Source organism: Crocodylus siamensis, chromosome 9 (assembly GCF_052110815.1).
Source record: "Crocodylus siamensis isolate JL-2025a chromosome 9, ASM5211081v1, whole genome shotgun sequence".
Classification (NCBI taxonomy): Eukaryota; Metazoa; Chordata; order Crocodylia; family Crocodylidae; genus Crocodylus; species Crocodylus siamensis.
The window spans coordinates 38,454,388-38,481,265 of record NC_143403.1 but is presented as its reverse complement, the minus strand read 5'-3'; the positions used below and the strand labels follow the sequence as shown (position 1 = coordinate 38,481,265).

General features: G+C 48.0%; 1 protein-coding gene across 1 annotated transcript in view; it reads left to right on the top strand.

Moving 5' to 3' along the window:
- Positions 1-920: 920 nt before the first annotated feature.
- CALB2 (calbindin 2) overlaps positions 921-26,878 on the top strand; it is a 55,119-nt gene continuing 29,161 nt past the window's right edge. Inside the window, exon 1 of the mRNA XM_090063384.1 lies at positions 921-1,094. Within this exon, the coding sequence (XP_089919510.1) occupies positions 1,004-1,094 (91 nt within the window). The 5' untranslated portion in view covers positions 921-1,003. The remainder of the gene's footprint in view (positions 1,095-26,878) is intronic.

Sequence of the window (26,878 nt, the reverse complement as noted above, 5' to 3'; positions counted from 1 at the left end):
AATATCCCCTCTCCAATGAAGAAGTCTGGCATGGGAAGAGGCAGCAGGGAGCCCCAAATGACCCTGCCAGGATGCTCTGGAAGAATGGCTCTGTACATCATACCAGTAATAAGGCAGGTTGCAATTGTCAGTTAAATGGTTCATGCGCACCATCTGGACACATCTCCACTGCTTGGATTCTCTGTTGGCTACAGCTGTGCCACAGCTTGTGTCCTCTTTGGTGCTTGTATAGGCTATCATGGCCCCATGCACTGGACCAGGGTGACTTCGTCTGGTGAGCCCAGCTTGCCAGATGCAAACTGACCTCTCTGGGTGAGAGAGGATGCTGCCTCTTTGGTCTTTTCAATCCTTGATTTCTGCTGAGACTGACATGCCAGAAGCTAGTGAGTACCTGCTGGGGGGGTGGGATTTGTATGAGCCCTCCCCAGGTTAACTTGCACCTGCCCCCATCAGCTCTCTATGTAACTAGTTTTCCTTGCTATACAAGGCCATGCTGGAACAGCACTGTACTGCCTGGGCTGGGCACCACAGTGAGAGAGCAAGGGGTCTTGAGAGTCTGAGTAGTGGACAGTTTGAATTGGGCTCCTTTAAAATGAGTCCATCTGGCCTATTTCATTGGAGGGCACAGGGAGCCTTGCTCTGCTGACAGAGTTGCCATTAGCTGAGGGAGCAACGTGGGCTGCAATTGCAGAGAATTGGGGAGTGTTGCTAAAGGCTGTTGTCTCCCCCTCTGCAAAAACAGTTTACTGTTTCCTGGATATTAGGTGTCCCTTTAAATCCTGACCCCCATCCCAGCCTCTGCCCAGGCTCCTTTACTTGCTTCTGGTCTCATCCTGAGTTCTCAGAGTCTGTGCACCCTCTAGTGGCAGCTGCCTTCCTTTGCGGGCCACGGCACATTTATATAAAGGCAGAGCAGAAAGCAGGCTGGAAACACTGTTGGCCACAACGTTGGAGCTGAGGAGAGGAGCAAGAGAGCAGCTCAGGACTGCCCAGGCACTGGACCATGGCAGTGAAGCAGCAAGCCCCTTACCTGCACCTGGCGGAACTCACAGCATCCCAGTTCCTGGACGTCTGGAAACATTTTGATGCTGATGGTCAGTAAGAAAACCCCCAAATTCTCTTAAATCTCAGCTACTTTTAGGATTATTTAAAATAAACCAACACACACTAAATTCTTGATAAAACTCCATCCCTGTGTTGTGTTGCTAGAGCCATATCTCTGTATGGTTGGGCTTTGGAATGGTGTATTTTCTATCAAGCCAACTGTTAAAAAAAAAAAAATGACAACTTTTTCTAGCATGTAAGTTTGATGCGCTGTTTTGTTTTGGGAGAACTAGTAATTGTTAGGAAACTTCTGTCATTGCCCATGACCCAGATAACAGATCCTGGCTCAAGCCACTGAGCGCAGGAATTTTTTGACCCATCTGTTGTGCTTTGATGTGACATTGCCACAAGCATCTTGAACAATGGAGGTATGTCAGCTTTGGTAATGTGCTGGGATTTTGCATGAGAGAAGGACGTGTGACCTTGTGGGAAGCTTTGGTAATTTGTCATTAACTTGTGTCAGTTCTGAACTAGTCCTGGGGACAGCTAATATTACATGTTGTCACCCAAACAGCTTCTAACTTCTAGTGTTCCCCGGTCTTAACTCCAGCTCCATGTATTAGAGTGGTTTGTGTTGGTTATGTGAGTCTAGTAACCCTCCTTTTGTCATGTTTTATACTCAGAGAAGACAGGATATGAGGGAGAATAATAATGAGATTTGGAGTTAAATTGAACCTTGAGGTAAGCTAGCACAACTCGGCTGATGGCAAAGGAGTTACACCTGCTTGCACTCCAGTTGAATTGAGCCCCTGGCATAAAAAGATTCTGAAAAGCATCTCACTTTTTGAATGTAGCTTTATCCTCAGTGAGGTCACAAGGAACGTGGAGTGTAAAGTGTTACCTTGGTACCAAGCTACCCTGGCATGATGCCTGCTCAAATAGGAGTGCATTAAAATGAGGTGAGAGTGGTTTGGAGGTAGAATGTCCATTCCAGCCCCTTGGTAAATGCTTATCTCTGTTGCATGTGCTCTACCCTTTCAGATGACAGTTGGCTTCAAAGCTGGGGACCATGAGAGTTTAATGGATTTGGTTTGTCTGAGCCTAGATAGAGGTGAAGATACAACCAGAAAACAAGCCTGGCTTGAAACTTATCCCAATGTGGGCAAAGCTAAAATGGAGCAGAGAGAAACACCCTATGCACATCTGATTTCCTTACACCCTCCCTGCCTTGCTTCAAAAAGGGGTAGGGTGAGGGGCACAGGGGTACAAAAGGGTCTTAATACAGCACCCAATCTCCCTTCACAGACATATACTACCAAGGGGCACTAGCCCAGATGAATCAGCCATGAATCTTAGCAACTTTCAAATGCTAAGTATCAGGAAATAATTTACCTCTCTGGTCAGAGAAGAAGCATCACTTCAGAGTGTCACTGCTCTGTGCAGGGTAAATGAGCCTCTGGGACCCCAGAAACTTTATCTGGAAGGGAGAGAGAGCTCAGAAGTCCAGGGCTCCTGGTATTATTATTACTGTTGTTGTTACATTTTTTTTAAACAAACTCCTTGTGAAATTCAAGCAGGCTGCCTAGCATGAGGGGCTTCCCAGGGACACTGATCTGTTGGGAGAGAAACCCTCTGGTTCCTGCAGGAGTGCAGGTAACAAGCAGAGAGTTTGATGGGCAGCATCACTGTGATGGTTGTGCAGGCTCTCAAGATACCATGACTTGGCTACTTGGCTATTTAGCCTGGTAGCCCAATGGCCCCTCTCTTCTGCACCTGATAAAGTTTTCTCTCTAGAAGTAATTGCCAGTTAGAACAGACTTGCAGGGAATTCTGTATTTACCCAGTGTTGATCTCTCAAGGGAGTGGTGTGGAGTGGAGGGGGTTAAAACAACAGCCCTGAAACATCTAGCAAAATCAGCTTTTCCCCCTCTGAATAAACATGTTGTTGACATGTAAGCCATGTAATTTACGGGTGAATCAGTGCATGTGGAGGGCTTCCCAGGACACCTGGGGGCACTTATTTGGCATGACATCCAACCTATTATTATTGTCATGCCAGCTTATCATTAGCCATGTCCTTGCCATTGCATCACCTTGGTGACAGTAATTAGAGCAGAAGGAGAGAGGCAGATATTTGCCTGAAGCAAAGACCCATCTGTAACCACGCCTAAATTTTGGGAGTGGGCTCCAGATCCAAATGATCCTACTTTGGCAGCGTGTTTCCCTCTTTAACAGAAACTTGGTTCTGTAGCAAATCCAGGGTGAGAAAGTGATGTGTGGGGGGGGGGTGAAGGCAACTGGGGGGATGTAAGCAGGACATTAAAGGGAATTTTCTTTGAGTGAGTTTTACCTGTATACAGCCACCAGGCATTTGGGTAATCACAACAGGAGTCATTAAACTTGGACAGGGAAATAAAACAGGATTCAAAGTCCTATAGTAAGAAGCAAGTGAACAACAAACCCAAGTAAAATGGTGGAGATCAGTGAATCTAGTAAAGTAGGAATTGAGTAAGATCCAAAGTTAAAACAAAGGTTTTCTAGCAGTGTCCTATCCTGTCTTATCTCTTACCATGAGTGGCTCATGCTCTGGTCTTTCAAAAGTATTTTCCTGCCTCATTTTTGTTTTCAGATTTGTCCTTGGTATCTTTTTCTCTCCCCCACCCCCGCTGAACCTTCCTCCCACTGAGACCTGTGAAGAAAACCTCCCCAGATGACTGCATCTCCCTTCAGGGCATGTCAGGGCCCAATTAAGTGATGCCACCTGCTTAAAAAACACTCTGTGTTCACACTTTGGCATCACCCAACACGCTTCTGTAAACAAACTGAGAAGCCGAGAGGGGAAGAATTTTTCAGGAAACGTTTAGGCTTGGGCTAGTCTGCTTTTAAATCTCCCAGCATCAGTTTTTTATCTTGACTAGAGACTGTTACACAAGTAAAGCCCTCATAATTATTTTAAAATCAGACAGCAAGGGAAAATATACTAGGTCCTGACAGCAAAGCATTATTGCTGCCTGAATGAAAATAAGCCCTGCTCTCTCTGCGCTTGCCGACTCAGTGCAGATGAGGGAGAGTGAGTTGGGAGCTGTCCACACTAACAACTCTGTTCTGGTTCCTCCACAAAATTGGCAGCTGAATTCTGAGTTGCAGATGTTGATTATGGGCATGGATGAAAGAGGCAAAAAGGACCCAGCTGGGTTCTTACAGGGCAGCCAGCAGCTAGAAAAATCAAGGCATATTCTGCTATCCTTCGTGTCTACGTGACACCAAAGTAACTTAACTGAAATCAGTGGAGTTGTTCTGGATTTACACCAGCATGAATGAACAAAGGATTTAGCTCCACCTTTGCACACACAGTGCATTTCATCTAGGTTCACTGAGAAATTAAACCTGGAATGTCACTATGTCTTTTCTGCACAGTCATATCCCTGATGAATGCACTTGGCTTCTTACCTCCAGATCTCATCTATTTTCTTCCTCCATGTTGAGAGTATCGTGGAAACAAGGAGTGGGACTGAACAGATTCCCAGTTAAGTTAGTGGGAGCCTCCCTGTAAAGCATCATGGGTTTTGAGGCTAGACATGTCCATTCAAATTATTTAGCTCGTCTCCTATGAAACATTGGCCAGAGACTGCATCCAGTGATTTGAATGTGCTCCTTCACAGCAGAGCTTGGGGGACCAAGAGAGTTATACTGAGAGGTTAGGGGGAACATGTTGTATCATCTGCTGCAAGAAAGTCCCCAAGGAAGACATATTCAGTGCCCACGGGATCATCAGTCACAGATGCTCTATTCTGGAAGGTGTAATTTCTTTCCTTGAGAGAGATTACACACATAGACATGCATAGGCTATCTGCTTGGCCCTGCCAGGAGATCAGGCAGGCTATGGGAAAGAGACAGGCAAACAAACTCTTCTGAACAAGAATTGTAGTGCTGAGGAGCCGGCCCAATGCACAGGAGTCTGGCTGCTCAGCGCGCCTTGTTTACTCTTGTGCTGGATGAAAATGATTTCTCAGCCCCAGCTGAAGGGAAGATGCTTTGGAGAGAGGCACCCAAGGGATTGATTCAAATGCCTGGGGAAACTGAATTAAAACATCAGGTGCAATTAGCAACATTCAGCTGGCTTCTCTTCTTTTTGCTTTTCATTATCACCATTGTTTCATTCTCTTCCCTCCTTCATTCTTCCTCCTCTTAACCATGGGAAATGAACTTGCACAATGTTCTTTCCACTCCGCACTTCTCTTTTGCCCTCCTCCTCAGCCCCCTCTCTCTCAGGCTCTGCCTGATCTCTCAGGTGATCAGGTACAGGCCTCCAACTCTTCTGCACCTAGGGCCCAGTAACAGATATAAAATATCCTCTCCAACTCCCATTATCTTCTGCAAACTGAGCCCACTGCCATCAAGGGTGTCTTTCCATTGATTTCAGTGGATTTCTGATCAGACCCATGTTGCCACAGAAGAGAGCTGGGCTCCAGGCTGGATTTTATGGGGTTACAAGAGTACTGTGCAAGACAGTTAACTATCAATAGATGGTTAATAGAACATTTGCCGGTAGGGGGTGGTCATTAGGGCACATCATTATTCAGAGGTATTTTTTGAACCCATAGAAGTGGTTCAGCACTACTCCGTGGACAGTTCTATGTACATGGAGTCCTTCCTATGCCATATGTGTGAATCCATGTTAAGGATTCTCTCCTGTTTGAAATTAGGTGTTACACTGGCCTAGAAAAGCCAGGACACATCTGTGCAGATGGTGGATTCCTTGATGCTTGAGCCTCTTACCCAGCAAAGCAGCTTGTAGATGTTTCTCCTTTTTCCTGGAATGAAGAGGGGAAGCCCCCTGCAGTAACAGAAATCCTTGGCCAGAAGGCCAGCCTTGCCTGTAGCTTTCAGGATGCACTTGCTGTAGAGTGGACACAAAGAGGACCTTTTCTTCCCACTCCCTATGGAAGAATATCTGGTACAGTGGACATCAGTTTGCTAAGGGGATATGGCTTCTTGCTTACTGTGGCTATTTTTTCCAACTGGACTTTCTCCATGGGTTTGTCTCTGCACCCTCCATTTTCAGTTCTGAATTAGGAGGACTACTAAGGGTCCATGTATACTGCAGACACAGCATCATGTGGATAAACTACCTAGCTCAAGTACTGGTAACCATCTAGCTGCGGCATCACTGAACTCAATGTGGGCTGCAAAAGTCACCCTAGGGAGTGGAGTTGCCCACACTGAGATCTTGGGTGGGGTTGTTAGACTGTCTCCAGTACCTGAGTGTATATCTACCTTAGGTATTCACACACTAGACTGCAGGTCACAGTAGTGTCTAAGGCATAGACACCCCCGCCTCCCACCAGTCCCTGTGGCCTTGATTCTTTATTGACATCCAAAACCATTATGATTATCTAGTCTCACCTCTGTATCACAGGCCAGAGAATCTCACCCAGCACTTCCTGTACCCAGGAAGCTCTGGTATCCTGATTTATATTGCATGTCTGTGGCTTGGCTTTACTGTTCCTCTCTGATAGATGGAATCCATCCTTCTTTCCATCCTAGGTGGAACAGAAAATTATAAAAACCCAGAAAATCAAAACTTTATTGATTGCTGCTGAGCAGCAAAAATTCTTGGAGCATCTAGTAATAAAATCTGGGTTTGACATCTAGAATTTATCTGCTCGACTGCTCTAGGTGGTGAGTTTTTAAAGGGGAACAAATGTATGCTCCTTGGAATGCTGTTTGATGCAGCCATGTGGACAGGTTTAAATTAAAAATCTGTCTGCCCTAATGATCCCAAGTTGAAGGGAGACTGTGAGAAAATAGGGTGATAAATAAAAGTGTTTGAATGGATTAGGGTGTTAGCTTCTAGCAATGAAATATAGCTTTGGGTGGCTGACACTGACCCTAACATGACTTAATTTGGTGCGTAGTTAAATAACATGAAATAGAAAATGACTAGAGTCTAATTAGTGGCAATGCATAGCCCAGAAGTTTTCCATCTCAAACTTTAACAGGACCAAGAAGGCTGTGACTGTTTGTTTGTTTTTTCACAGTATTTAATGATTTTAGCATGTGTATGCTTAGACTAATCTCTAGGCCTCCTCACTAAGTGTGTTTGATGCCCAGGCCAGTACAGGAACAGTGATAGCTTATAATACAACTTGTTCTGATCTGCAGCTGAACTTATTTAGACTGAGGGCCCTGCCACACTTCCAAATTAAAGCTGGATAGAAACTAGCTTTAAAATTGTTACACATTTTCAAGCACTAACTTTGTAACTGGTTGGCTCTTTTTATAGCTGGATAGTTATTTTACGGTGCAATTTTTACTTTGCACATGTATCTGGTTTAATTTTATTATGCAATTAACTCATTAATTGCATAATACATGTAACTTGTGGCCACGGCTTCAGTGTGCTTGAGACTAGGCAACACATGCAGCATTGGACAGTACCAAGACCAGTGGTTCCAAACTGTCGTGTCCCATAATCCCATTTAAACTTGTTACTCTTCTGTATCCCCCTATGCTTCTTTGTTATGAAAAATAGACAAGTAGTATTTTAGGTCATTGCAACCACAGTGTAACCTCTCAACAATCTAAGAGTAGCACTAGTGATCTGTTCTTCACTTTAGTTTTCCTTCTTCCTTTTCCTCCATTTATATTTCCCTTTTTCCCTTCTGCATTCCCATTCCTTCCTCTTGTGTATCCTCTAGAAGTTTGCCATGTACTCCCAGAAGTACATTTACTCTAGGTTGAAAAACTCTGCTCTGTGGGTAAAAATGTTTCCTGGGCAAGGGACATAAACCATGCTTAAGTAGTCGCTAGGCCTTGTTTATGTGATGGGTATGTGGTATCCTGTTTGTCTGCACACAGGTGATGTGCACAGATGAAAAACTGTCTGGATGCTGGTGAGAGAACCTGGCACAGGGTCAGGTCTGAGCTAATCATTCCTGTACTTATTAATCAGATAAGTCCTATGCTGGATTTCACTAGTTTTCCATTTAATGTTCATTTATTTTCACTATTCCCCCAGACCCAGTCACTAAGAGTGATATTGAATTTCACTTTCACATTGAAACCAGTATCCATAAGTAATATTTCTGCTTTACCCAGCTCTCTGTGGGACCTTCTTTCTTTGTGGACATGCAAGCTGTCTTATTTACGAGGTCCAAGTGGATGCTTTGTGATCCTGCAAATCAGAACTCTGGTGTGCAGGAAAATTTAAAATAAAACTGATTTAGTGAGTAATGAATGAGATTGATCAGAGCCCTAGAACTGGGCCTACCCCAGCCAGCTGCAGTGAAACCTTTAGGCAGTACAGCCCAGAGGATACAGCATTGGTCCAGGAACAGGGAGTCATAGCTCTGCACATTGCAGATCTTTTACAAGCACAGTTTTTGGGTTGCATACCCCTTTTTAAGCAGATGCTTAGCACCCTGGCAACAGGATATGGGTCTCACAAGATGAATACCCAGTGATTGGTGATGAGCACCACAAGATTGGTGATGAGTTTTAAAAAATAACAGCCTTCCTTTTCTCTGGAAAAAATCATACATATTCCTTTGTAATGTTGTTTGATGGAGAGAGTTGTAGAACACTTGGATACCAAAGGGATATATATACAAAGGGATATATACAAGGTTGCATTATGTGTATGCAGACTAGAGATATTCCAAGGGGTGACATGACTGGAGGGAACACAGATAGCAAGGCAATACTGCTTGTCCTCTGGATTTGGCGGCACCATCATGTGATGCACCGGTGCCCTTGTGTCTGTTTCGCATGGCTCCAGTCCTCTGACTTACTTCTATCCTGTCCCAAGTCATCTTTGTCATTGCTTCCCTTGCAGTAAAGGGTGCTGCTCTTGCGAAAACAATGGTGGTTCTAGCACAGTGTTTCTTGTTTTCAACCTTTTTGGACTCGAGGCACCCCTCTATAACTTTTGTGAATTAAGTGGCACCCAATTTCAAAAACAAATGTATGTATTACAGAGCTAACCTCCTTCCATGGGGGGCATACAGTGGGGGTGGAGGATCTTTCAGGCAGCAACAAGGCTGAATTTGCATTTATCTGCTTCACACCTTGCATCACCCCTTCGAAGGATCTGGTGGCAGTCTTGGGGGTCCCAGCACCTTGGTTGAGAATCACTGCCCTAGCCACTCTGCCTCCTGCCTTCCTAGATCTGTTTGCTTACAGAAATTGTGGAATCTCCTTTTTTAGAGGTTCAAGAAGAGACTGGACAAGTATTTAATAGGCAAGGTATAGAAATAGTGCATCCCTGGGACTGTTGGACTAGATGAACCCTAAAGTCCCTTCCAAACTTAAGATGCTGATTCTTTTTCTCTCCTGCAAAGGAAGGAACAGGAAGTGCCTAGCTGGGTGGTCTTATGAGGACCCATGGGGCACATCCACACATGCAAGCACGTACGCTTGCAGCAGCTCAAGTAGAAGCAGTGCAAATTTGAGCCGGGGCTTTCTCCCTCAGCCTACATGCCTAGACATACACTTTGGTGTGGAACAAATTGTGCCATTTGGGGCAAAATAACCCTGCCTGGCTCCTCCCAGATCTGCAGCCAGGGGGACCCTGTCCTGGCCCCATCAGTACAAAAAGCTTCCCTGCCAAGTAGCTCAGGGCTGTTCACTCTCAGGAGCTTCTGGGGCCCAGCCAATTGGTACCTCTGGACACTACCCCTTGTGCCAGCTGGATTGCTGAAGCAGCCCTGAGAGTTTCCAGCACCCTTTACCTGCTGCAGGGGTCTGGCAGCAGGGGCTGTGATCTGCTGCATACCTGCCAGAGCCAGGTGGGGACTGCACAGCCAGTAGAGGCATCTGCTCCTCTGTGCCAGCTGCCAGTGGACCGTGGCTGAAAAATTGGCTTTTGTACAGCACTACTGCCACATGTGCCCCCTGCTCTGCTATCTAGGCAGCTATTGCCCAGAAGATGTTCTGGGTGTGATGGCCTGCTTTGAACTGTCAGAGTATGTCCTCCTGGCACCTGTTGGCATGAGTTCAGCCACCTCCACCTCGGTCCAAGGTGCCAGCTCTGAGCAGACAGGAACCTGCCACTGGACTCCCTAGCAGGAATTCTGGTGTTCCTTATTTGAACACTGAAAAATCCCTGATAAAAAAAATCCCAAAGTCACTCTGTAAAATATCCCCAAATTCATGTTCCTCCACAATTAAAAGAAAAGACCACTATATAGAGAGACAGAGATCAGTTGGAAAATGTTTTATTGATATATCTACAGTGTTAAAGCAATTTGGAAGCCTACCAGTGTCTCTATCTTCATAATAAAGTGAATTCTAAATACCTATATGTTTTGCTGCCTCTCCAACAGGGGCCACAGCCCCCCAAACAGGGGCTACCACCCCCCCTGCAGGGCCCACATGCCCCACCCCCACTTGCTCCCTCAGCCCCCTGGATTAATGCCCTGCCTGGCCCTGTCCCCCGCTGGCTCTTGCAGCCCCACCAATGGCTGCCCCACCCCCCCCACTCCCCCAGACCCCACTAAGGGCTGCCCTGCCCACCCCCAGCCCCCATTTGCACCCCCAGCCCCCGATGGCTGTCCTGCCCCACCCCAGCCTCTGGCACTTTAAAAAAAAAAAAAGGAAAAAAAAGGAAAAAAAGTGTCTACTCACTGCAGCTCTGGGGCCTCGTAGCAGAGCCCCTCCTGGGCAACACAGAGCAGTGTGGGGCAGCAGGGCCTGGGCTGGGGCCACTGAAGCTGTCACCACCCCGCAATGTGCAGGGAGGGGCCCAGTGACCCGGATGGCAGCTAGAACTGCTGGGGGGGTTTGGGGGGATGGGGCCACGTTGGAAAGCCATGGAGGAGGGCTCAGGGGCAGGTGAAGGATGGAGCTGGGCAGGGCAGGGCTCGGGGTGCAGGTGAGGAATGGGGCCAGGCAGGGCAGGGATCCAGAGAGCTGGGGGAGCAGGTGGGGCTGGTGGGGGTCCCCCCATGGTCCCCTCCCCCCTCCTTCAGCCCTCCCCTCAGCCCCCTACTTACCTGCAGTGGAGCCCAGGTCCAGCTCCCTGCAGCTGGCACGCTGCCTGCCCTGAACAGGCAGACTGTGCTTCAGCACCAGGACAAGGGCCAACCGGAAACATGCTCTGGCTGCTACTAGAGCATCTCTGTGGAGGACCCAGCCTCTAGCTGCTCCACCTTTTTCCTCTGTGGGTTTTTTTGACCTCTGGATATCCAGGAGTCTAATTTTGACCCCATGCTGCAAAGGGGGAACATTCTCTCATTCCTGCACCTGACTCTTGCAGCATCTCAAAGGAGCTTGAGATGCTGCAAGGGGCACGTGTGGGCTCATCTGGATGCGCCCTACTGTCAGAATGGCTCAGCTCACTGGTTACTGGAAAAACCTGGCCCTACTGGAGAAAAGGAGCCAGGGAACAGAGAAGAGTGAATGGGGGGAAGACTCCTCTCCCTGCCAATGGATCTGAAACATTTACTAGGACGCTGGCTCTCCAGGGAAGGTATTAAAAAGGTAGGACTGTCCCCAGCCAAATTAATGCTGTCAGGAAAACCCAGCTAGTCATCATAGGAGGTACAAACATGCACAGGTGATTTGCCTACAGGTGAAAGGCAGGCAGGCAGCAACAGGGAGGCAGTGAGATAATGCTCATACTAATTGTGTGTAAGGTAAGACCATATCTGGCTCAATTGGATGAATCGGCTCAGTCATTGATCTACCTATAGACATTGTCTACACTCGAGCCTTTTTATAACTCCCCATCATTGCCACTACTAACCCATTGATGATACAGTTGCAACAGTAAGGTATTAGTGTAGATGGCATCTAGCATTTCCCACCATGTAATCTAGACAGTCCAGTAGTTATACCAGCACTTTGCCTTATATTAAGGCTTCCACCTTCTGTGGAGTTGGGGGTGTGTTCACAAAGATTGGCAGCCCAAAGGGTAAAAGTACCTACTGGAGGCACAGCTGAACAGTGACCAAAAGCAAGAAGAAAATGAATCCTTTGGCTTTCAAAAATGTCTATTTAACAAGGACTGTTCAGCCCATTTCGTTGCTGATCTTATCAAAGAGCCCCAGACAGAGCTGGAAAAAAGCTGCTTTTGCTTCTGGATGACAAAAGGGGAAACCATCATAAAAAAAACACATCATTTAAAAAAAAATCTATTTCAGTCCATTTTGAAATGGTGCTATGAACCAGGCCTCTCTGGGACTCCCTGGGGAAATCAAACACCGGAGGGGGAAAGCCAGCCATTGAAATCTCCTTCTTTTAAATCTCATCATTTCCAAGCAGTGACTGCTCCAATGTTTGAAACTTTTACAAAGCACTCTTTGAGGGGAGGGAGGACAAAGGGAATCTGTTTGAGAAACTGCTGTTACACAGCATTGCCTGTGGCAGAGGTTACAGAAAGAGGGGTCAGATCTATTTTGGGGGCTCCTCACCTTGCAGTGCCCCAGTGAGGCTAGGGAATAGTCTCAGCCCTTTCTGAATAGGGAACTGGGAAGAGAAGCAATTTGTCCGAGGTCATAAAGGAAGTGTATGGCAGAGTTAGGAACTGAGCCCAAGTTTACAAGGTTGCCTGTGTGGAGCAGCAGGGCATGATTGAGAGAACTGGTACCCAGCACAGTAAGTTTATCATGTAGACCTGCCCTTACATTAGGATCTTAAACTTCAAGACTATCCCTCTTCAAGGCAAGGGAATGAAAGAGGCAGCTCTATGCCACATGGCCATACTGTAATGATCTTGTGAGGTTGCAACAGTCTCTGGTGGAGAGAATCAGAGCTGTTCTACCATGTTCCATGAAACTTATGAAGCTACTGTTGGAAGGAGATATTCTTTTAAAACAGCTGGCAAGGGCCTATCAGCTCCTAATAACTGTCATAAAGTCCCAAGTGAACACACATTGGTTTGGAGAGAGAAGGGAGGTTTGTTTGTTGTCTTTTGTCCCTGTCAGTTTTTCAGACTTATAGATTTCCTAACCAGTGAATATGTTTTCTTTTCAACTTTCACACCATTTTCTTTGACCAACACAATTACTTATGGCATACATTGTAACCCACTAATTTAACTTGTACCACAGCCTCGAGACCTCTGCATGGCGAGGACATCAGCAAATAAATCACTGATCAATGTATGCTTGGGAGAAGCAGGACTGATTATCCTTGTCATTTTTCTCCTAGCAAGTGTCAGTGCACATCCTTTACTTGTTCATATACTTTTTATTTTGAATTCACTGACTTGAGGGATATCTCAACTGATGAGGAATATAATGGCAATGTTAAAGCACCAAGTTTTATAGAAACCAGCTGAGAGTGTGGGTAAATTAATTGCCCACTTTGTCCAAGCTCCAAATGGGAATCAGAATCACTGAGGCTGGTACTAGCCGCAACATGTCTCTACTTTACCTGGGTTAAGAGCAGAGACCAGGATGCAGTACGGCAGCACCAACAACAGAGCCCCTCACTGCAGTAGTGCAGAAGCTGGTTGCTGAGATTCCCAGCATCCATTTTATACATGTGGGTGGCTGGAAAGTTCAACACTAGAAATGGCTAGCTTGTTCATTCAAGAATCATCCATGTAGCCTAGGGGCTTTTATCTGGGGCCACAAGGTTGTTACCAGTTTTCAGGAGACATGGTTTCTAAACCTTCTCCTTTGTGATTGGAGGTTATGGTAGGGAAAAGGCTAAGAAGTTCTAATGTAGCAGGTGGAAAAACAGCTTCTTCTGGGGTCAACTCAAGGTTCCTATTGGTGGATTTGGTGGCTTAAGTGAAGTTTAGTGCATGGGATCAATGGCACTGAAGGTGCCTGGTCTGGTCTGAGTAACTGTGTTAGCAACAGCCTCTACTTTTCAAGTGCTTGGCCTTTCCTGAGCAGAGAGTTAAAAATACCTGAATTTAAAGGATCTTGTCTTCTCTGCATGCTTTATTAATAAAGAGGAGGAAGGGTGGGTTTGTGGTTGATGCACTATACAAGTACTAACTGTATCTTCCTGACCACGCCAAAGATTTACTCTGGGGTTTTGGAAAACCATTTGATTTCTCCATTCCTCAGTTCCCATCTGTGAAGTGGGAATGATGATAATACAATACTTCCCTGCCTCACTAAGGAGACGTCGTGAGAAGTAAGCCATTCCACTACACTCCACTACACTGGCGTGGCCAGTTTAAATATCTAGATTTTCCATGAAGACTGATCCCCACCTTCTATGCTCTTCCAGCTCCCTTAGTCATGCATATTCACCAACCTATGGACATCAAAGAATGGTCCTGCTAATGAATGGCAGAGCTCTCCATGTCTTAGCCACTGGACATAGCTGGGTAGTACAGATGCTCTATTTGCAACTGAACCTGTTAACTGAGGTAAACTATTGTCAGGTGGGTCTGAACATTGAGGACTGAAAATCAGACAAAGGAGTATTTGAAGAAAAGCCATAACTATTATTCTATTTGGTTTTTCTATCTAAAATGCTCTGAGGAGCCTCAACAGAGAAGTGTCAAAAATGTATTTGACCCATTTGGTTCATGCTTAGAAATGAGGCTCCCTGCTGCTGATGACAAAATGGCTCACTTAGGCACTTCATAACATTTCCTGCCCTTGGGAGTTTATCACTAGGCCCTAGATTGTGGATATGAAACTCAACATGTCCTGCTGTAGTTTTGAAGATGAGCAGAAGGGTAGACTAGAGCTGTACCTTCCATTGGTGCAGGAGACTCTGAAATCTGCAAAGGACTTTGGAATTGCTATTGGGCAGAAAGTGCTTAGACAACCCAAGGATGGGTGGCAGTATAAATCCGGTGATAAGAAGATAGACAGTTGTAACATTACTGCCCTGCACCTCTGAAAGAGACTGATTGTTTGCCCTGTGGACTTTTCTCAATGCTTCTCAGCATAGCTCTGTTTTCTATGTCGTTTGCCTAACCTCTCATTCATTATGGACAATGGGAACAATATCCTGATGTAGGCAGACAATATCTTATACAATCTGGTAGTAGGGAAAATGCAAATGAGTGTGGTTAAAGCAATAACTACCAAGGGCCAGAACACAGACTATGGTCTCACCATATTCTGAAGGCAGGTACAGTGTGATTGTGTAACTCCTTAGCTAATAGTTTACCAAAGAATTATGGATGAGTAGGTGTTTAAGATGCCAGAGAAGATGGAGATATAAGTGGACTTTTGCAGTTCCTAGGAGCATGAGAGCAAGGGCCCATGTAAGCAGGGGCTCACAACATGGAATATGATCTTGCAGAAGGAACCACAGCCTGGTCCCATAGGACGCTTTCACTTCATTCCGTTTGTTACTTTAAGACAAAGCCTTGAGAGGGTGGCTTCATCATGACTCCCCCAAGGCTGTTTTCAGTTCTTCCCTAAGCCTCTCATTAGGAGGCTTCACCTGATAATTGCCTAGAGGAACCACTGGAAGTGAGGAGCTGGATCAGGAGGCTTATGTAGTACAGATGGACTGTCTGGAAGAAAGATGCAGATCTGTGAGGCAGGAGACAGAGAAATGTGTCTTCAACAACTGTGTAACCAAATCCCCTGCCTGAGTAGATATGACTCATTGTTTAAACTTCTGAGAGACATGGAAAACAATGTCACACCGGTGGAAACATGTCCGATGAGCGCTCACAGATACCCTAGCATTGCTAGGAAGCAGCCATGAGCAACAAGTAAAAAGAGATTCTGTTATTGACTTATATCTCCCAGTTTCTAAACCAGGGATGGGCAAAATACAGTCTGCGGGTTGTGTGCAGCCTGCCAGGCACTTTATCTAGCCTGTGAGTGCCCACTAATTAACTGTATTCCACCCAGCCCTTCCATTCATGAGGGTGGGAATAAGGTACCCACATACACACAACCCCACCAACATACTCCATTGTGCCTCACTCCCACCCTCATGGGCAGAAGGCCTCAGCCCAGGCAGCACACAGCTTCCAGGTGGGTCTGCTGCTGTCACTGCTGCAGCTGCCCAGGGACTTGCTCAGGTTCCCCGGTGTCCCGCTCGCTCCAGGAACCAGGTAGGGAAGTGGCAGAGGTAAGGTCAGGGGCAGGGGGGAGCTGCAGCTGGACAGGAGTGCGGAGCATGGAGCTGGGGCTGGTGGCAGCATGAAGCCTGCACCCCAGGGGGCAGCAGGAGTGTGAAGCTTAGGTGGGCAGGATGTCCGTGTGAGGGATCATGACAGAGTGTGAGGACCCCCCACGCCCTCCCTGCATGGCACATACAGCTCCCATCAGCAGGAGCACCAGCAGATGGTGAGGGCTCGTGCCCTGTGCAAGCGCTCCTGCCCAGTGCAGGTGCTGTTGCCTGGCAGCACACAGCTCCAGTCACTGCTGTATGTGGAGGCGAGGAGCACAGCCTGGCCAGGCTGACTCTATTGTGTGGTACTTCCCACGCTCACGTGTCGTTCTTGCACTTGCGCAGCACGGGAGGGAAGCTCCACACACTGGAGCCCCTGCCTTCCCCGTCCCCTGTCACATAGGTCCCAAGACTCCACCAGACATGGAAGGGAGCCCTGGCTGCTTCTTCCCCATTGAGTCCTGGGACCTGCATGGCAGGGGGCAGGGAAAGCAGTGGGGTCCAGCACGTGGAGCCTCCCTCCCGTGCCACACGAGTGTCAGGAACTGCATGTGCACACGAGGAGTACAGCAGATTAGAGGTGCCCCAGCCAGGCTGCACTCCTCACCCCCACATGTAGCACTGGTTGGAGCCATGTGCCACCGAGTGGTAGCACTTGCACTGAGCATGGGTGCCCATCGCCTGCTGGTGCTCCTGGTGCCACTGACAGGGGCTGTGTATGCCCTGGGGCTCCCCACACTCTGCTACAATCCCTCACACCCACACCCTGCCCCCACGATATCCCCACATATGCACCCCCCAGCATACCCTATTGTCCCCACACCCCCCCACATCCCACCACACACACGCACATGCCCACAACGACACCCCCCCCACACACACACACACACAATATACAAGACTACGACTTTAGTTTTGAGGTATTATGCAATCATCTCTATATACACTACGTAAACACAAATCATGACACAAATATTTTTTGTAATAAAATATCTTATAGTAGGTATTTGACTTTTTTAGTGCATGATTTGGGGGGGGTTCTGGTTCAAAGTTGGCAACCCACCCCTCCCAAAAGAAGTCTTTCCGGGGACAAGGGAAGGGACTTCTAGTGGCAAATGACAGGGGCTAGGGGTGGGACTTCTGGTCCCAAGATGGTGACCAAGGCAGGGCAACTGCCAAGGGGTGGGGCTACCCACGCAGCCCTCGAAAGCTCGCCAAAACTCATTAAGCGGCCCTCCACCAGAAATTATTGCCCACCCCTGTTCTAATCCCCCTCTCATGGCATGAACTGCCGCAGGGCTTCCTGACATACATGTTGTCCCATAAACCTCCAGTGCAGCCGTGATGAGATACTGACTCCTTCAAGGAATGTTACTGTGACCTGCAGCAAGCAAAGTAATGCAGCAGAGCTTGTTGGGATACTGATCAATTAAGCTTATCAAAATGACTGTTCCTCAGAAAAGGAGAGCAGCCAAAATGAAGCCAACCAGTGAGATAAATAACCAAACACTACAGGGCTAAGTTAATGGTGCAGTCGAAGAAGCATCACTGAGCACAGAGCCCTGAGTATGACCTATGGCTCTGAGGGGGGCTTTCAGGATGTAGTGGATGCTGCCCAAGGGACATCAGTTTGGAGGTGAGGGCAGGCAAAGGGCACCAGCTTGTTTGTTCCCTGCGGTGTGAGCCTGTAGCTGTGAAACAACAAAGGCTCAGTCAACAGAAGTAAAAGGCCCAACAAGCACTGGGGAAAATATGTAACTTGGACAAAGACCAAGCAAGTGGGGATAGAGTAGGGATGTTAAGGTAAAAACAAGCAATACACAAAAGGACAGAAACAGAGTGCCACACGCAGCACCACACTTGGAGAAGTGATCAAGGACATTAGTAGGGTCTGCTCATTCTGCCTAGATGTGTACAAAGGGGAAGGTTATTTTCATGTCAGCTCTGGAGGCTGAAATCTTCTGTCTCTATAGGCCATCACAGTGTAAGCCTTCAGTCATATGTATCAGCCACAACCCCTAGTACTGAGAGAGGGACACGGGTTCAATCCCCAAAGAAGGGCTCTGCTACATACTCCCACATGGTTTTGTAAATCCATGTTTGGAGCATGGCTCTGAATATGGATGAGCAGGGTATGCTTGGGGGTTTCCAGCTGTTGCAGGCTATTGCTGCAGTGCAGACATGCTCTTAGTCTCTCTGTTCCTTGTCTCCTGTCTGTACATCATCCTATTTAACAGGGGGGTCATGAAGAGAAAACCAGTTGAGACTGTGAGATGCTCACATACAAGGCTGTTAGGAAGCCATCAAACTTCCTAAGAGAGAGTACACAAATCTGTAATAACCATTCCAGAATTGAAGTTTCTAATTAATTCCACTTGGAGAACCTGTCTGAGCCCTGAAGCAATGCCAGCTTTTTTCCTTCAGTAGTTGAAGGTCAGTATGTACAGATTCCTATTTCATAGAACTGTGGATGTTCTCACTATCTGTATAAATATCCCATTTTACCTGCCCTTGGGGATATGAGTTCTAGAGGTTAATTATCCATTGTATACAAACAGTTTCTGCTACTTTGTAAAAAGTAAATTTGTTTTAGTTAAAATTTATGGTGCTACCTTGTGTGACTATTCTACCTACAGTCCAGAAGAAAAGTCTGCAGTTTTCCCTAGGAGTTCTGTATCCCTTTGGGAATCTTAACAAATGAACCCTTGGTATTGCAGCATGTCTTAAAGGACCTGGGGTACCAGGCTCAGTGAACCCAAAACATTTTTCCTTCAAAGCCAGAGCTTTTAGAGGATCATAAGAGCTCTTAATGGATACACACGTAGGCCTGTGCAAAGCAGCTAGTATTCACTTTGGATTCGGCTGATTCAGGGGACAGTGATTCGATTCGGTGGTTCAAATCGCTGTCCCAATTCGATTCAGCCAAATCTGATTTGGAGATTTGGCTGCTGCCACATCTCTGAATCTGCCAGGGCAGGCCCATCCCCCGCCTCTCTCCCAGCCTGGCAATGGCTGCCCCAGCTTCTGGCACTTGTTAAAAAAAAAAGCCCTGACTCAGCAGGCACTGCCGGGTGGAGGACAATCTCTGCTGCCCCCCACTGCCCCACACTGCATGGGGAGGCTGTGCACAAGCCCCCTGATGCCCCACCTCGCTCTCCCAGCCCCCACATGGCTGCCCTGCCTGGGCCAGCTCCGGCCCTTTAGGGAAAAAAAATTTTTAAAAACCCCAGACTCACCGTTCCTGCCAGTGCAGGGGGCGATCCTCACTGCCCCCCACTACTCCCCACCACATGGGGGGGCTCTCCATGAACCCCCCAAGCCTGGGCTTTTCTTGGGTTTTTTTTTCTTAAAGAGGCAGAGCTGGCCCGGGGAGGGCACCCATGGAGGGGCTGGGAGAGTGGTGGGGGTTGGGGAGCTCATGCAAAGCCCCGCATGCAGCAGGATTCCCCCCCCACCCAGCAGCACCCAGTGAGGACTGGGGCTTTTTTTTTAAAGTACTGGGAGCTTGGGTGGCCGGGGGCAGCCATGGTGGGGCTAGGGGAGTGGGCAGGGGTCAGGGGGGCTGAGGGAGTGGAGGATTGGGGGGCTCGGAGGGGTCCCCCCATGGTACCCTCCCCCAGCCCCCCTCCTCTGCCCCCAGTACTTACCAGCTGGGAGCCAGGCACTGCCTGAATCATTGAAGCTCTCTGAATCTTTTCCAGAGATTCGGAGAGCTTTGAATCGATTCAGACCTTTAAATTGGTCTCCTGATTTGATTCGGATTCAGAGATTCACCCACTGAATCAGGCCAAATCTCCTCCAAATCGAATTACCACCTGAATCTTCGCACAGCCCTAACACACAGCCAACTGTGTAATGCTGCATACAGGAGAATGAGGAATGAGTGAAAGTTTCTTCCTGACCTCAGTAGCCATCAATGCTTGCTGTGTGCCCTGAAGCATGAGAGTGATTTGCTTGCACAGATGCATATGCCAATGTTTATAAACATCATCCAGTTCAATTCCAGCCACAGAGTCTAATGCAATGGCCTTCTGTAGCCATGACCTCCACTGTGGGAAGAAATATTTCCAGTCACTGACACTCCCCACTGTCATTCTACTGTGGCCTTTGTAACTGAATCCCTTAATCAGGATCCATCTCGTTCCTTGCTCCTAGTCTTGGCAATATGTAAATTCCCAAAGTGCTGATTCCCATCAAACAATACCAGGAGTTCAGCAAATCTTTTCCATCTGAAGGAGACATGGCGGTCAGGAGATATCAGCTGTCTTTGACAGGGGTCCTTATTTTTTTCAGGCCTGGAACAATGGGGTTCAATTTGAGGACAGCTGTTAGGCACTACCACAAGATAATTAATAACATTAGACATAAGAGGCTGGAAATATGCCAGAAGACTTGATACAGCAGGTCACTTCCACCTCTCGTTACTGTAGGTGTAGGAGAAGATGCTGAATGGGACCCTCACACATGGGATGTCATTTGTAGCCATCCAAATCTGCATACACTAGCAGGCCTCTTGAGGCCTTGCTGCACGGTGATTTTGAGGGGTATGTCAGAGAGCTCACAGAATCTGATGAGTGTGGCCTCACTTAGAGCCACTTGGGGTCACTCTGGAACCACTGATACTGCCTAAAGGCAGGACACGTCATCTTGAACCATGCTGTCTGGTTGCAGAGCTTTCCTGACAGTGTTACAGCTCTCCTCATACCCTCACCTTGTCTTCACAGTCAGTGGCCACACTCAAAGCTCTTACTTTTATTACTAAGGACTGAGTTAAAGAGCAGTACACATCCTCAATGATCAAGATGGGTTCAGAAGAAGGGCACGCTGAGGCACTCTGGGTAAGAATGCAAGGGGGTCGTGGGGAAAGGGACTTGCTAGTGGGTGTCTACTGCAAACGGCCGCACCAGGGGGATGAGATGGACCTGGAATTTTCAGGTCAGCTCACGGAGGCTGTAAGGACAAGGGATGTGGTGGTCATGGGTGACCTAAACTACCCAGACATCTGCTGGGAAGATCAGTCAGACAGGTCTGAAGTCTCACATAGGTGTTTAGCCTGGATACAGGACCTCCACCTAACCCAGGAGGTACATTATCTCACCAGAAGAAATGCCTTGCTGAACTTGGTCCTTGCCACAGGAGATGACCTGGTGAGGGATCTCTGGGTGCTCGACTACCTAGGCATTAGTGACCATTGTCTGCTGGAATTTACTATCCAGCACAGGGAGGTGAAAGCAAGCAGTAAGGCAAAAGTCCTTGACTTTAAGAGGGCCGACTTCAATGAGGCAAGGAGATCAGTAAGAGAGACACTGGGGACTCAGAACCTCAGTGAGATGGGAGTCTAGGATGGGTGGTTCAGATAAGGAGATAATGCTCTGAGCTCAGATGGAGTCAGTCCCAACAGGAACCAAAGGGGGCAAAAGATCTAAAAAGCCCCCTTGGCTCAGTAAAGGCATCCAGGAAAGCCTGAGGGCAAAAAAGGTGGCATACAATCAGTGGAAGCAAGGGGCTATCACCAAGGAGGATTACACCTCCGTTTCTTGTGACTGCAGGGAGGCTGTTAGGAAGGCCAAGGCAGACGGAACTAGGGCTGGTGACCACAGAATCATAGACTCAATGAGTGGGAAGGGACCTGGACAGATCATCGAGTCCGACCCCCGTCATGGGCAGGAAGGAGCACTGGGGGTGGCAGGAGTCATAAGACCCCAGCCAGGTGCCTATCCAGTCTCCCTTGAAGATCTCCAGGGAAGGTGAGAGCACCACCTCTCTGGGAAGCCTATTCCAGGCTCTGGCCACCCTTACCGTGAAGTAGTTCTTCCTAATATCTAACCTAAACCTATCCTCCCTCAGCTTGTGGCCATTGTTCCTAATGACTCCAAGGGGGGCCCTGGTGAACAGACTTTCCCCGAGTCCCTGCTGCTGGCCCCTGATAAGGTTGTAGGCAGCCACCAGATCCCCCCTCAGTCTCCTCTTGTGGAGACTGAAGAGATTCAGGTCCCTCAGCCTCTCCTCATAGGGCTGGCCATGGAGGTCCTCAACCATATGAGTGGCCTCCTCTGGACCCTCTCCAGGTTCTCCACGTCCTTCTTGAAGTGCGGTGCCCAGAACTGGACAGAATTAAGGATAACAAAAGTCCTTTTTCAAATACATAGGGAGTAAGAAGAAGGCACCAGGTAATGTGGGGCCCCTACAGGATAGGCTTGGCAATCCATTGATTGCAGCAAAGGAAAAAGCTGACCTCTTCAACAAGTTCTTTGCCTCCATATTTTTGAGCAGGAACCGGGACAACTCCACCACTAGGATTATAGACAGGCTCAGGAGACACAACGCCATGCCTAGGGTCAGGGATGATCTAGTTAGGGATCTTCTGGAGGGGCTGGACATGTTGAAATCAGCAGGTCCAGATGTTCTTCATCCAAGGGTACTGAGGGAATTGGCAGACGTGATAGCAGGGCCCCTGGCACGGCTCTATGAGCACTTGTGGTGCTCTGGCCAGGTCCCAGAGAACTGGAAAAGAGCCAATGTGGTCCCCATTTACAAGAAGGGGAGAAAGGAGGACCCAGGTAACTATATGCCAGTTAGTGTCACCTTGGTCCTTGGGAAGACCTTTGAGAAAATTATCAAGGAGCACATCTGCAGGTACCCAGCATGGGAGATAATGCTCAGGAGCAACCAGCACAGGTACTTTGCAGGCAGATCCTGCCTGACTAACCTTGTTTCCTTTTACAACCAGGTCACAAACTCCTTGGATGAAGGCGCTGAGGTGGATGTCATTTAACTGAACTTCAAGAAGGCATTTGACACTGTTTCTCACCCCATGCTCATAAAAAAACTAGGCGACTACGGCATTGATGCTTACACAATCAAATGGGTGGCAAATTGGATTGACGGTCGCACCCAGAGAGTGGTGGTGGACTGATAGTTTTCGACCTGGAGGAATGCAGGTTGTGGAGTTACCTAGGGCTCGGTCCTCGAGCCTGTGCTAGTCAACATCTTTATCAGCAACTTGGAGGTGGGCGTGGAAAGCACGCTGACCAAATTCGCTGATGACACAAAGATGTGGGAAGAAGTGGGCACACTGGAGGGGAGGGACAGAATCCAACTAGTTTTAGACAGGTTACAGAGGTGGGCAGGTGAGAATAGGGAGAAGGAACCTGCAACACACCTATAGGCTGGGGAACACCCTTCTCAACAACACAGTGGCTAAAAGGGATCATGGAGTCATTGTTCACTCCAGCATGGACATGAGCAGCCAATGTGAGGAAGCAGTCAGTAGAGCTAACCGCACCTTGTTGTGCATCTACAGATGCATCACAAGCAGGTCCAGGGAAGTGATCCTTCCCCTGTATGCAGCATTGGTCAGGCCACAGTGGAGTACTGCATCCAGTTCTGGGCACTGCACTTCAAGAGGGATGTGGCTAGCATTGAGAGGGTCCAGAGAAGGGCCACTCGCATGGTCAAGGGGCAGCAGACCAGGCCCTACGAAGATAGACTAAAGGGCCTGAATCTTCTCCACAAGAGAAGACTGAGGGGGGATCTGGTGGTCATCTATAAACTCACCAGGAGGGACCAGCGGAAAATAGGTGAAGCTCTGTTCCCCCGGGCACCACCTGGGTTAACAAGGAATAACAGCCACAGATCGATTGAGCGTAGGTTCAGGCTTGATATCAGGAGGCATTACTTTATGGTTAGGGCTGCCAGGCTCTGGAATAGACTCCCAAGGGAGGTGGTGCTCTCCCCTACCTTGGGGGTCTTCAAGAGGAGGTTGGATAGATATCTGGCTGGGGTATTATGATCCCAGTACTCATTCCTGTCCAGGGCAGGGGGTCAGACTTGATGATGTGTTCAGGTCCCTTCTGACCCTAGAAACTATGAATGTATGCTAGATGCTGTACAAGAAACAGAACAGGACAGCCCCTGCCCTCAAGAGATTGCAGTCTAAGTGGCAAGGAGGGGATCACACTTCTCCTCAGGACCCATCTAAATTAGAGAACTTACTTCAGTGCAACCCTCTGATGCAGACACACTGCACAAATGTGAAGCAGGCTTACCAAGTAAACTACCCTGATTAGTTACCTGAGTGCACCTAACTCTAAGGTGGACTAGGGCAGAGGACAACCACTTCTTAATAGGATGGGCAACAGGGGCTAGTGGATGTGACCCCCACCCTGAGCAGAAGGAGAATTGAGCTCCTATTTGTGCTGCAGCTTCAGAGAGTCCTGGTTCTCTGCACCCACTAGACCAGTGGTTCTCAGCCTTTTTAGATTCAAGGCTCGCCTCACTAGACTCAAGACACCCCTTGGAAAATGCCAGCTTTTAGCTTTCATTAATTTTTTGACTACAGAAAAATAATAAGAGCAATTCTTCTCAGAATATTTTCCTATGTGGATGGATCCCTATTTGAAATCTATGTGTTTAACTTGAGTGGGTGTTTCCACCCCATAGCACCCTTAAAAGGGTCTCACCGCACTCTGATTGAGAATGACTGCACTAAGCAGAACTAGAAGGCCGTATCTGAGGGATAGTAATAAAGGCCAGACAGCATCCCTCCTACACCATCCCTGAGAACCAGATTACAACCAATGCTATGGCTCTGTGTGTGTGTGTGTGTGTGTGTGTGTGTGAGACACACACTATAATGTGATTGTGATCTCTGATTGCTGGAGAACATTGGGCAAGCTGCTTCCCCTTTCTGGGTCTCTGTTTCTGCCTCCACCCATTGTCTGTTTTATCTATCTAGATTATCAGTCATTCAGGGTGGGACTGAGTCTCATTGTGTATTTACAGCCTGTGGCACATTGAATTCTAAATTTTGGTGGGGCCTGAAGGTTTAATTATCTCTCATGGCCAACTCCCACTGTACTTACAATCACACTGTTTCTGTGACAATTATAGCCATTGCTTACATGGAAAAATAACCTTGGGAAAGCATGAATTGTATATACAACTTTTGGAATGGAGACAAGGAAGAAAGCAGTCTGATTTGAGAGCATCAGAGAGTATGCAGTTCTAAGATATTTTCTCTGCAGTGATACCAGAAATTAATTTGGTCCTTGGTATGCCTGGAGCTAGTTCCTCATAAAACTAGGGATTCATACAAACACCTTTTCTACCTTCAAATCTCTAGAGTTTGCACAACACAATGGAGGGTTGAAAACTCAGATAAAAACTCAGCCTGGTTTGAGATCACAGAGGGGTGAATTTAGAGGAGAGTACTTGGCTTCCGTGGAGAAATTTAACATCAGCACAGGGTTGCTGGAACCTTGGCTCAGATGTAGGAATGTCTTAGTAAATGTGGCCAAGGTTTCAAATATGAAGCCACAGTGACTTCAAACTGAAACCCTGGTAGAAGATCCAGCCCAACTCTTGCCTTTTGTTTTTGCACCTCCAAAATAAAGATAAATTGTTTGTGTACAATGTGTGTATAGTTTCATAGTTTGTAGGGTCAGAAGGGACCTGAGCAGATCATCTAGTCCGACCCCCTGCCATGGCAGGAAAGAGTACTGGGATCAGATGACCCCAGCTAGATGTTCATCTAACCTCCTCTTAAACACCCCCAGGGTAGGGGCCTGCACCACTTCTCTTGGAAGCTGGTTCCAGATCCTAGCCACCCTTATCGTGAAGTAACGCCTCCTGATATCTAACCTAAACCTACCCTCTGCCAGCTTGTGACCGTTATTCCTGGTCACTCCTGGCGGTGCTCGGGGAAACAGTGACTTCCCCAATGCCTGCTGATCCCCCCTGACTAGTTTATAACAGGCCACAAGATCCCCCTCTCAGCCTTCTCTTTTGGAGGCTGAACAGGTTCAGGTCCCGTAGCCTGTCCTCATAGGGCCTGCCCTGCTGTCCTCTGATCATACGAGTGGCCCTCCTCTGGACCGTCTTCATGCTGTCGACATCCCTCTTGAAGTGCGGCGCCCAGAATTGGATGCAGTACTCCAGCTGTGGCCTGACCAGTGCCACATAGAGGGGGAGGATCACCTCCTTGGACCTGCTCGAGATGCATCTGTGGATGCATGCCAAGGTGCGGTTGGCCTTCCTGACTGCATCCCCACACTGCTGACCCATGTTCATCTTGGAGTCAATGATGACCCCCAGATCCCTTTCCGCCTCCATGCTGATAAGAGGGGAGTTCCCCAACCTGTACGTATGGTGCCAGTTGTTCCTCCCGAGGTGCATCACCTTGCACTTGTCTGTGTTGAAGCCCATCCTATTCTCATCCGCCCACCCTTGTAACCTGTCGAAGTCTGATTGTAGCCTGTTGCATCCTTCCAATGTACCCACGTCCCCCCATATCTTAGTGTCATCAGCAAATTTGAACAGGGTGCTTTTTACCCCCTCATCCAAATCGCTGATGAAGATGTTGAACAGCGCGGGCCCGAGGACCAAGCCCTGCAGAACCCCACTGCCCACGTCCCTCCAGGTTGAGAAGGACCCATCCACTACCACCCTCTGGGTGCGGCCCTCCAGCCAGTTGGCGACCCATTTGACTGTGTGGGTGTCTGCACCACAGCCCCCCAGTTTCTTGATGAGAACAGGGTGAGAGACAGTGTCAAAAGCCTTCCGGAGGTCCAGGAAGACTATATCTACTGCTACCCCTGCATCTAATGATCTGGTGATCTGATCGTAAAAGGCCACCAGGTTGGTCTGACAGGACCTGCCACTGATGAACCCATGTTGGTTGCCCCTAAGCATGCAGTCTCCTGCTGGCCCCTCCTGGATGTGTGCCAGCATAATTTTCTCGAACAGCTTGCCTAGGATCAAGGTGAGACTAACCGGCCTATAG